Raw genomic sequence first — 12,429 nt, 5'->3', positions numbered from 1 at the left:
AAAAAAAAAAAAAAAAAAAAAGAAAGAAAGAAAGAAAGAAAGAAAGAAAAAGAGCGCGAGATTTTTCGCGGATTATACGAGCATACGAGTTTGTTAGTTGTTAAACAATGGAACAATGCTCGAGGACATTACGATCGATTTATCAGATTGGAGTTTTCGATTCGAGGCAATTTTTAATTACCTCCGTGAACGTCGAATGTTAATTCAAATCATATTAAATCCGCCTCGTTTTTATCGCTACGCGGTATATCTCTTCAACCAATCTTGAATTGTAGCGTGATTGGCTTCCACCCATCGTATGTTGGCTTCCGATTGCTCTATCGATTGTTGCACCGATCTTGTGGCACTTCCGAACTCCCCTATGTGCTCTTTGGTGAATTCCATTAGCTAGAATTAGAAGAAGAAAGATTTTTCTTTTTTTCAAATCAAATTGACGAATTAAATCAATGTTTCTCACGAGCAGAGTGAAATTTTTTGCCATCAGTTATAAAGAATTTCAACGATATATTATAAAATCGTCGTTCGTGAATAATTTTACAAGAAGGTAAGTGATTTTAAATGTATAAATATTCGCGAGGTGCTTGATTTGTCACAGATTTAAATTTCGTACGAAATATTTTGAATAATTATTCGCAAAATTATTAATAATGATTTTGATATACTATATTCATTTCAATATATTTTAAAATATAGAATTTTATACTTACATCTTTGAGATCATATTTGGTATTGATACCTCTCGTGGCTGATTTCACTATGTTATTTATGGTTAATAACGATGTTCCGAAGCTAAGACAGAGAATATTATTGAACATTATTGTCAATCGTCATAACTTATGGATAGAATTAAGTAGAACCTAACCTCTGAACTTTTTCACGTCTACATTTTAAATGGTGAAATTAATTTGATGAAATTTAAATAAAAAAAAATATATAATCGAATCATCATCACCTAGATATTGTATTACTTTTAATAGGTTTAAAATCGATCAAGATACAAGTTAAGAGACTTACTATTCTCGGAGTCTCGCCCATTTATTTCTGAGGAAGTTGAAAGCTAGCGGTTGGCCAACAGGATTGCTGGCAATGGAATTAAGAACACGGCTGACATCTTGTTTTCTAATTCCTGAATTGTTCGTGATCGTCCAATCCAAGTAACGACTCAACAGCCACGTTTCTCTGGTGCAGCCGAGCGCGTGGTGAAGCAAATCCTTCTCGGAACCGACGTTCGTTTCCAAGTATCTTTGCCAAGCGAAATCCCATTCCACTTGTCCACCGAATCGAATCGCCGTACAATAGACGACCATCTTCAAATTTGGCGATATTCTATAGGCATTGTGAAAATTCTTCATCGATGATTATTATCAATTTGAAATACAATTGTTGTTAACGTTGCAATTTAATCTTAACGTCGTAAAAATATTATGAAAATTTATCGAAGAATACCGATATTTGATGATTTTTATGAATAATTAATCGCATTTTGAATTAATTTCGAGTCACTTCTGAGAAAGAAGAAAGAAAAATAAATAATAATAGTCAAGTTTACGTGAGATCGATTGCAAGAAGATATATATAATTTAATTTCTTTTTATTTTTATTTTATTTCTTCGTAAGACTGTAAAGTCTCCTTTTTTTCTGGTCACCCTGTATGTGAACAAACATACTCACGGATTATTCACATTTGGACTGGGCGTGTAGCGCCAATTGTAAAACTGTTTCACTGCGTTTTGCACGCAATCCTCGTGGCCAAAGTTGCATGCCCATGTTAGAACGTCGATGCGGGTGAAAACTGTCAATTGGGGATCACCGACGTTATCCGTGAAACCGACTTGTTTGTACACGTTGTCAAGCAGTTTCAAAACGTATACCTGAAACGATATTTCGTGTTTGAATATATATAAAAGAAAAAGTGATTCATAATATTTAACATTATTTCCATTATACGTAATACATCATTCCTCGCAAGAGAAAACAAATTTCTGTTGGATTTGAACTTTTCTCTCTGTCTAAATTACATTCGAAGAAAATGTGAGAAAATATTAATATTTTTGATCATACGAAATTCACGATGACACGGAAAATTTCTTGTATTTACTCGAAATTGATCGTAGCTCGGCATCTTGATCAACATGCTGTCCAAATAGTGCATGGCAGTGAAAGCAGCCTTCCATGGTAAGTACTCAGTCTCGTGAGCTAAATACGATGTGACGCTCAACGCAGTGGCGTAGTCTAACTTTCCGGCTCTTGCCAAATTGAGCGCGTCGTCTATTAATTGGGCGCGATTGATCGTTGAAATATTGCCGAACGAATTCCTGTTCAATTGCTTGATTATCAGTTGCCAATTCGTTTTGTCGTAGTTCACTCTGTAGTATCCTAAAAGAAGAGAAAATTTCAGAGAAAATGTAAGATCAAGATCCTTTTGACTTTGAATAAATTTCGACTTCTATCAAGCTGATTGACTGTTAAAGATAATTATACAAACTTCTTTAATTGTGGGTATATTTTTTTCAAATCTTTCACGAAAAAGGTAAAATCATTCGAGTTTTCTTATTCTTTTCTTTCTCGAAAAAAAGTTTGATGCAGTTATTAAAGTATCTATTAATTTAAAAAGAATTGGAAAAAATTCAGAAAAGAAATTTTTCTTTATAAGCCAATTTTAGATCAACCAACGAAGGTTAAATGTTAAATATATATATACTTCATTTCTGTAGCTGTAATTTAATTGCTGTAATTTTAAATTCCACGTCACTTTGATTACATTTCAAGTTTAAATTTGATACCAGTAATCAAAATTATATATATATAATTCAAGAAAAATTAAGGAAATAATTAATTAAATTTGTTAATCCAAATCAGAAATTAATCGATGTAATGTAATACCAGTTTTCGTCTTACCAGTTTCTTGAATATTGAAGATAACCCACTCCGAGGAATTCCAATTCAAATTGGTCAACGTGATCGATTTTTCCGCTTTCATCCACTGAGAAGGTTGGGTTGTATTGAAGTCTAATTGACTTTCGGTCGTGTACGTGATAGGTATCCACCAAAGTGGCTCGACGTTGGACGTGGTCACCATAGTACCGTTACGAAGCATGAAACGTTCCTGAGGGGGGGAAAATATGGATGGACGTGGATAAATATCGATCGTAATAAATCTGATTTACTTTTGAACCGTTTTATCTTTCAGCAAACCTGTGTCAACGTCGCTGCACCGTTATTATAATCTCGAATAACCGTTACCACTGGAAAACCAGTTTGGAGGGTCCAGGTATCCATAATTTCCTTTATCGTTACCGCGGAATCGAGGACTTTATCCTTGTGCGCTTGTTTCGTAAGAGCATCCCAAAGATCGTTTTGCTCGGCGCTCTGATAAGCTCTGTTACACGAACAGCTCGTCTTATTTTCATATTTTAATCAAGGAATAAAAGTACGAGTTTGATAAATTAATGTGTATGAATGTTATTATGTAAGGAGGAATCGTGAATCGTGTTTGAAACGTTTCCATAAATTTGATTTAGAAGTGAAAAGTTAATTTTGTGATTTAAAAGTTTATCCAAATAATGTTTGGAATGTGTTTATGAATTTTTTGATTGTAATATTACACGCACAGTATATAATTTTTAAACTCACTTTGCATTCAAATAATTAGTTAAACCTTGCTTGAACACATCGGTAGTGAGGAAATGATCCATCATTCTTATTATGGAAGCACCTGTTCCAACGATAATATAATAATATTATTGTATTCACGTTACGTAAATATAATTGCAATATTAATCACAATTTTTTACTCGCACCTTTCTCGTAAGAAATTCTGTCGAAAATTTCGCTAATTTCGTCGGGATGTTCGACTTTAACCGATATCTGATGCGAGGATTCTAATGCGTCCAGACCAAACACGTTTTGCAGATCATGCACGACAAATTGCTCCAAAACTTTCCACGTTGGTTCCACCTACGAAACGCGTGATATAAAAAGTTTTAAACCAAATAATTGAACCAATAAAGTATAAAAAAATAAAGAAAAATAGAGAAGTATATATATATTTTATATTTCTTATTGATTTTTTGTTTTTCTTTTTTTTAAATTAATTTTTCATTTCAAGTTTAACAACTTACCGCGTTCATACCGATGTATTCCATGTAACTGGCAAAGCCTTCGTTCAACCATAGATCCGACCACCAACTTGGAGTTACCAAGTTACCAAACCATTGATGAGCAAGTTCGTGTGCTATGACTGTGGCCACTCGTTGCTGATTGCTGCTAGTCGAGACACCTTCTTGATACAGCATAGCGGTCTCTCTGAAAATTCAATCGTATCATCCCAGTTGACCAAATTTTCGAAGGATTTTTCCAAAATACGCATAAAGCGTTTAAATTATTAAATAGTTTTCAATGTTGAAACAATTTAAATAATTTTAAACGCAAGGAAAAGAGATTAATGAAGTAATGAAATATTTTGGAAATATTTAATTCTCTTTTAAAATTCTAAGGATTAAGAAATTTTATTCCTTCGTAATATATATGGTCGAATAAAAATCGAAAAAAAATATATATTCGTGAAATACTCGTTACAAAAATTTATTTCGTAATTATATCGAAATACAAATTTTTTTAATTATATTTATTAAGATGCATCAAATTTGGCCTTCTGAACTCACCTGCAAGTGATTAAGCCCCAATTCTCCATAGCTCCAGCCGAAAAATCGGGGAGAGCAACGCTGTCCATCTTGGGCAGGGGGAATTTAATTTTGAAATAGTCCTCGTAATATCGAAGTATTTTCGGGCCAATGTCCAAAGTGTACCGTGCCTGTTGGACGGCCTCGCTTCGTGCCCAGACTCTAAACTTCCCGGATTCCGATTTCAACATCTCGAAGTCCGAAACAATGAAGGCGACCAGGTAAGTGGACATTGGCACAGAGGGTTCATAATGGTCCCACACGTATGTCGGTAAACCGGGCCTGGTTTTACAATTAACCAATTAGCCAATAATACCTGATGAATTATTTTATAAGTATTTTTAAAATTATTGTTGAAATATTGTCGAAATTATTTAATGAAGATTTTCTTTTATTTGTAGTTCAATGAGAAAGAAGATAAATAGGAACGATTTAAGAAATCTGTGAATGTATATTTGAATTTTTGGAATTCTTCTTTTCTTTTCTTTTTTTAATCATGATGAAATTTAACGTAAGATATATACATTACGTTATTTACGTGATCGTAATAGTTAATTTTCTAATCTTATAAAATCTAATGAACAGAACGAAGAGAAACAATTAAGTTGGACGACACATCTCGCGCAAACAAATTGATTACAGAGTTAACGGATACTTTTGTTGATTCTGGAAATTACTTCTGCGTACAATTCGCGCAAATAATAAGAGTGTTAATCATCCTTCTCGTGTTAAATTGACAGTTAGAGAGACGTGTACTCTATTCACGAAGAAAACTTAAAAAATAAAATTCGATGGTTTATTACGGAAAAGAATTATAAGTGTCGATTCAATATGTTTCCAAAATTGGAAAATTCCAAATTTCGAAAAATCGAACGATGTTTCGAATTTAAGATGTAATCGAATTCTCAGCAACGAATCTACGCAATGAATTATTTACAAATTATTTATAATAAATTAAATAATTCTAAGCTAAAAAATTAACACATTCAATAAAAATATTTCAAAATTATTCAAAATATTCTTTTCGCAAATTAAACACGCGCAGTCTGAAAAATATTGAAATCGACAAATTGACAAATACATTAATCTTTATGATCAATCTTTTAAAATTCGAATACTAGAAAACAAAAGATAACACTCGCGAATCTTCTTTTTTTTTCTTTTTAAATTCAAATAAGTATCAATAAATCAAACTTCTTTTACTCGCACAAATTTCCATAATTCAAAAATTTACTTTTGCTTCGTAAATCTCCATAATTCAAAGATTATCCTTGAGACTCGAGTCAATCAAAACGAGACAATATGAGAGAAACGCATCGCGTGTATAGCGAAATCGTTTCAGCGGGCGTAAAAATACGCTTTTAGTCGCTTACACTGGCATGGGCTCTCCCATTCGAGGCATGTTCGAGATGGATGTCATGTTCTTGGGCCTCGCAATGCTGATCTTGAACGTTGCTTTCAGCGCCGGCTCGTCGAAGCACGGAAACGCGCGTCGCGCATCCGTTGGCTGGAATTGAGTCGTCGCAATCCATCTGTAACGCGAGGGATCATCGTCACAGGGTGGCGAATAGGTGAGGAATAAATATCGAGTAAAATGAGTAAATTGAGTAAAATAATTTTTAGAGTGAAATGGAGGAATGAAAGTTAAGAGCGATCACCTTCCTCGATAAAGGATAACAAATCAATATTTTTGAGAATTCTATTTTGAAATAATATAGTTAGATGTGTAAGTTAGATTATTGGTAAAGAACAAAGGATAATCACAGATTTTAAATTCTTATTGTTCTCTGTAAATGAAAATTCAAATTGCATTTTTCGAAATTTGAAAAATTTATCGATTCGATAGTCTAACTAATTATTATTTTTAACGTTAAAGGAGTAAGCTCGTAAGTAGCAAGATATTTTTAATTTCCATGAAGTTGTTACAAATGGATCTGCCCACCTCTTGTTACAATGTCCTCAATTCTGGGAACGTACGTGAGAATGCATGAGATCATAATCGTTGATCCGAGGGAACAATGACTGAACTGCCAAATTGCAGATTTTTATTTAGATGTTCACCTTAGATGTATCAAGATATTATTTCAACCTAAGTGTAATCCAATTGCACGTATGTCATTGAATTAAAAAATAATTTATTAATAATATTATCGCGATCATTTATTATTCTGTACATCTCTCGGATGAAAACAAAAACGATTTAAATAACCAAGAGTCCCTCTGTTTCAGTGTTCTTCAGAAGTCTATCATTTCTTACTTTATAACGATTAATGTGTCATAATCTTATCCTTGAAAGCAAAGGCCGGACGTGTAACAGCGGAGCTATAATAGTTCGTGTACCATTTGACTTTTCCATAATTAACATCGATTTATATAATTGTCTAACTGACGAAAAGATACAATGTTGATATGTATCCATGTTTTATTCATACACAAAAATTAGACATTTCAAGATTGTTACGATAATATCGAACTAAATTTTAGAAACGTCAATCAAGTTAATCAAGAATATTTTCATGACCATTACTACTTTCCATTGGGACGTGGGATTAGAGATAAGATTGAATCGTGTCCTTTTGAAAATTTGACTAAGTATTTTTTCCTTTTTTTTTTTTTTGTATTATATCATTGAAAGAAAATCGATCTTTTGTATTTTGAGAATGGATGCAAATTGATTGTTGGATCATTTTCTATGAAACATTTACCACGTTAAAATCTTACGATTTTTCTAATTAACAATAATTTTGAAATTAAGCAAGATTATTAATTGAAAATGAAGTTGGGATCATCGAACTGTTAAAAGTTCATTCGAACTGTTAAAAGTTTGAAAGAAACAACGACGAGCAGTTTTCACGATCGCATTGTCGTCTGTGGGCTGTTATCAACTCGAAGAATCGCAAGATCTTCGCCGCCATTCGGCTTTTCAACGATTTAACGGGGGACACACACGAGAAAATGACGTCTAGCTGTGTAAATTCACGGACGCTTCCGTGCCATGGGAAGAAATATCGTCGTCAAAGAGGGGAGGGAGAAAACTTTCGAGCTGCTAAAAGGCTGAGATTTCAGCTCTTTGAAAATTTTCGAGATAAGCAGAACGTGAGGAGTGAATAGACGCGTTCAATGGACGTAATCGCGGTGAAAATTCATCTTTTTTCTCTTCATTTTTCTTTTTCTTTCCTTCTTTCTTTCCTTGCCGTAAGAAGCTTTTTAAAATAAGGTAAGAGCTTTTGTTTATGAGATCTATATATAAATATATATACATAGTTGTTGCAAACTAAATCAACAAAATTTCTTTACCATAATATTTATACATAATAAAATTTTTCGTTCACAAAATATTCATACATGTTGGAAGTACTGCAAGAACAAATTGAATACACGTTAGATTCGATAAATTAAAAAATCGTTATCAAAATTAAATTTAAAATTTAAAATTATTTCTTTTTTCTAATATATTTCAATTAAATCAATTAATCCGTCACATTTTCCAAATAAATTCGAAAATCTCACTCCAAATAATTGATCTCCAATTAAATATGTAAAAATTGTGCAAATCGAGCAAGTTAGAGGATCGATGAACGGACCAAAGAAATCTCGAAATCTCGCGTCGTATCGTTCGATCGCTTTCAGAAATAACTCACGTTGCAGCGAGCCCCTTGCAAATAGATCGGTCAACTGGCCGGTAACTACAGATATTGCTTGATAAAGCAGTTTAAATTTACTGCGTACGAATAGCTGTCACCTACAGAATGGAATTAAATTGCTTGGGGCGTTTACCTCGTTTCACTTCCAACCGTGTACGAGCTCCTGTAGAAGCCTTGCAAGTAGTCGTTCAGATGGCCGACAAACTTTAGATTCACATTGTATTGCGCGCCCTTCTTCAACGTGTCCGACGTTCTAATCACGTAAAACTGGCGCTCGGTGTCGTTCCTCTGCTCCACGATTTTCACCACCTTCTCCCCAGATTTCACGGCCGAATAAGATTTTATATTCGTAAAACTTTCGTCGATGTTCATGTCCACTGCGTGCAACGTCACCTTGTCCGTGTCCTCCGTCACGTTTACCAAGATTTTCACCTGGAAATATTATTTTTATAATATTTTGTAAGTGTGACTATTACGTGAGATCATCGATGAAACGGATATTTCATTCATCTTAGATCGAGGAATGAGTCAATTCTTCCTTCGAACGATTCTTGCTTCTTTTTTTTTTTGAACAATTTTATTCGATGAATGTTATTCGCAGAAGTATTTATTAATAGTGAATGGATAGGATTGGATTATGAGCGAAGAAGAGTGTATCAAGAGTGAAATTGTATCGTTACTTTTGTTTTGCGTTTATTTTCGAGAGGAAGAGATTAAGAAATTGTATTCTGTTTCGTATATCTATAAAATTTATTCCTTAATTTTCTGCGCGTTAAATTTTTATCTAATTTTGCAAATAAATTTCTTTTACAATTATTTAGGCCAAAGTCTATAATAAAACAATTAATTCTAATTTCTATATTAAAAATATCCTCTTCTCGTTGTATAATTTCTAATCTATCATAAAGAAATCTAAACTATAAAACGAGAAATAAAATAACGATTCGAACTTTCTATCTGCTATTGGCTACTTTCACCCTTCGAGAGCTAACTTATAATCAACGTCCCGGTTTTCGATACTTTTTTTTTTTTTTTTACGAGTGCATAAAGGAGAAGATTAAACGTCGAAAATTACGAATTAATTATTCACCTCTTGTTCTACATCTTTTGAATTAAAGCAAGCAAGTACTTGCACAGCTATAGGAATCCTTCTTTTATCCACTTAAACGAAGAAGAAATTGTTCCTCTTTGTCCGATTTTAATTCCTAATTGTTGTTAATATTAAGAGAAAGAGAGACAGAGAGAGAGAGAGAGAGAGAGAGAGAAGAAAAATTAAAACACAAAAGCATCTTTGAGGATTTATCCTTTGTGCAATGAGATAATTTTCGTCGAAGGCAATTCGTGCTTGCTTCTCGATTAGTTAACGATCATTCCTCGTTTCGCATAATATTGTGAAACAGGTAAATAAATACATTACATATGTACACAAGAAGCGCGAGTGTCTCGTTTAAAAAAAAAAAAAAAAGACGTAGAAACGGAAACACGTTTAAAGCATGTGATACTTTTTAAATAGGAATTAACTTTTCGTAGGAAAAATTCCTCGTTGTAATTACATGGAATAAATGCAAGAGGAGCTTTAATATACCATGAGAACTATGAATAATTCCTTATTCCTAGAGATTAAAGAATTTTGTTGAATTTGAAATGAAAATTTCATTTTATCATCTTTCATCGAATAAAACATTAATGTGAATTTTTCGTACGATTTTTATATAAATAAATTTTTTTTTTTCTCTAAAGAATGATCGATTTTGTTCGATTATTATAAATCGATTGCGAAATTACAAAGTTTTTAGCTGGATATAGAAGGGCAAGAGAATGTTTCAACTGTTCTCGTGAACTGGCAATACGTGCTTTCTAAAACAGCTCTTGTCTCTTTCTAAATGAATCAGCGTTCCTTTAATATCTGTTGGAACGGTTCTGGTTAATTTAAAAGTAATGAATCATATATTTTCACGAGAAGTAAATATCGTTTCATATTAATCTTACACCTTTTTTCGAAAAAGCAAATAAATATTTTAGAAGAAGTATTTGTCATGTATTTTTCGAACGATTTGATTTGATCGATTCATTTATTTTGTCGTGAAAATAATCAATCAGGATATAGAGAAAAGCAACGACAATGAAATCGTTTTTTGAATTATCCCGATATCTCGATCGGTTGCCGAGATATAAATATTCAAAGTCTCCATAATACTTTAAAACACGGTGCGGAGATTATGAATGGGTCTGCGATCAAGAGACCTATATATTTTCCTAGAAATGCGTACTACGTTTTTCCAGGAATCGTTTGTCTGGAATTTATGATGGGTCAGCGAGGTGCGAGCGAGAGATCCGACCAAAGGATAAGGACGGAGATAGTAAACGATTAAAAATTACCTTTTTCTTTACACGACGATATCTCGGAAACCGGAAATCGTATCGGGATAAATGAAAGAGCGTTTTAAAGGGCAAGGTTTCACGCTTCTAACGATTTTTTATTCGTTGGTAAAAAGTTACTATCTTCGGAGTTACAGCGGTTCAAAGTTTTCTTAATTTTAATAAGATTAAGAATTATCCTTTTCTTTACAGGATGATATCTCGGGAACCGGAAATAGTATCGAGATAAATGAAAGAGCGTTTTAAAGGGCAAGGTTTCACGCTTCTAACGATTTTTTATTCGTTGATCAAAAGTTACTATCTTCGGAGTTACAGCGGTTCAAAGTTTTCTTAATTTTAATAAGATTAAGAATTATCCTTTTCTTTACAGGATGATATCTCGGGAACCGGAAATAGTATCGGGATAAATGAAAGAGCGTTTTAAAGGGCAAAATGCACGCATCTGATGATCGTTCATTCGTTGACCGGAAGTTATTATCTCCAAAATTACAACGGTTCAAAAGTATTTTTTTAATTTTAATTTTTTTTTTTAATTTTTTAAATTTATCAAGTTTTAAGATAAATTACAATTGTGACAATTGTTCCCTTTCAGCGTCATTCACAGACGCAAATTTCTCGCACAGTTGGAAATCGCTTCGCTCTCAGAGAAAGAGAAAGAAACAAGAAATATTTCATACCTCGCCATTGAACGTAAAGTTGCCAACTTGTATGAACGGTATGAGCCTAAGCTCGTAAGAGACCGGGACTATGGATCGCGGCAATCTGACGTCCAATTTTTTCTTTCCAAACGTGTCAGTGGGAAAAGCACGGCCTGATGTCGAGATGGGCACATCGCTGCACGATTTGTCGAGTTTCTCCTCGAGGCATGGGGCGAGATGGTAAACCAATAGTCCAGTCACAACCAGGGATATGAGGAAGGCAGCGCCCAAAAGGAAAGCGCCGCAAGGGGAGACTGTGCACCCTCTTTTACGTCCGAACGTTGTTGTGTGCGCGTCCATCATCGCCAAAACCTCCCGGGACTGGGTCATATCATGTGTAAACCTGGAAAAAAAAACGACGAGAAGAAAGTGAGAGCATTAGCGTCTTGATGGATAATCAATGATTTTGATAGAAAGTAATGGTAATATTTTAGGACGAAGTTAACGTAGAAGAGGAAAATTACATGTAAAAGTAAGATAGTTTCGGGAAAATTAAATGTTGTCGAAAAAAAAGCGATAATTTCATGATATTATTAACACAAGTTCTGTCAAAATATANATATATATATACTATTGCAAACTTTAATAAATGTAATTATAATAAGTTATTATAATTTAAATTAACGGAAGAAGAATTTGTATAATACTCTCAAAATTTACGACAATATCAGAACATCGTTAAATATTATGGTTGGCAAAAAGAAAAAGAAAAAAAAGAAAAGAAAGAAAAACAAAAACGATATTAAACACGTTACATAAACTCTCGACATGGTTTTTTTCCAAACTATAAAACGTTCGAGAACCACGATTGCTGTCATCCGCTCATAAATAATGTTGATTTTACACCTGCCCACTCGTATTTGCTCGAGAATTCAATTCCTACGTCCTCCTCTTTCCTTCCTTCCTTCCTTCCTTCCTTCCTTTTCTTCTTCTTTTTCTTTTCCTTTTTTTCCCCCCGTTTCATCCTTCAAACGTGTACGCGCACATCGATGCGATTCTGATTAACATCCGTGACGAAATAGACGA

The 12,429-nt window shown here is 33.5% G+C and overlaps 1 protein-coding gene across 3 annotated transcripts in view; it reads right to left on the bottom strand.

Moving 5' to 3' along the window:
• Window position 1: 1 nt before the first annotated feature.
• LOC102677758 (aminopeptidase Ey) overlaps window positions 2–12,429 on the bottom strand; it is a 39,227-nt gene continuing 26,799 nt past the window's right edge. For 2 of the 3 annotated variants that reach the window (XM_006618616.2, XM_006618617.2), the window contains exons 2-15: window positions 11,383–11,746; window positions 8,460–8,758; window positions 6,056–6,214; window positions 4,665–4,964; window positions 4,122–4,305; window positions 3,801–3,957; window positions 3,634–3,715; window positions 3,196–3,379; window positions 2,899–3,106; window positions 2,099–2,376; window positions 1,672–1,871; window positions 1,015–1,326; window positions 708–789; window positions 238–387 (exon numbers count right to left, since the gene is read on the bottom strand). In XM_006618616.2, the coding sequence (XP_006618679.1) occupies window positions 238–387; window positions 708–789; window positions 1,015–1,326; window positions 1,672–1,871; window positions 2,099–2,376; window positions 2,899–3,106; window positions 3,196–3,379; window positions 3,634–3,715; window positions 3,801–3,957; window positions 4,122–4,305; window positions 4,665–4,964; window positions 6,056–6,214; window positions 8,460–8,758; window positions 11,383–11,733 (2,946 nt within the window). In that variant the 5' untranslated portion in view covers window positions 11,734–11,746. Of the gene's footprint in view, window positions 388–707; window positions 790–1,014; window positions 1,327–1,671; window positions 1,872–2,098; window positions 2,377–2,898; window positions 3,107–3,195; window positions 3,380–3,633; window positions 3,716–3,800; window positions 3,958–4,121; window positions 4,306–4,664; window positions 4,965–6,055; window positions 6,215–8,459; window positions 8,759–11,382; window positions 11,747–12,429 lie in introns of those variants that run through there. The other variant, XM_031511935.1, reaches the window with a different exon arrangement.

Source organism: Apis dorsata, unplaced genomic scaffold, assembly GCF_000469605.1.
Source record: "Apis dorsata unplaced genomic scaffold, Apis dorsata 1.3 scaffold_365, whole genome shotgun sequence".
Classification (NCBI taxonomy): domain Eukaryota; kingdom Metazoa; phylum Arthropoda; class Insecta; order Hymenoptera; family Apidae; genus Apis; species Apis dorsata.
Note: the sequence above shows the minus strand (reverse complement) of the source record. Positions and strands in the feature narration are given on the sequence as shown.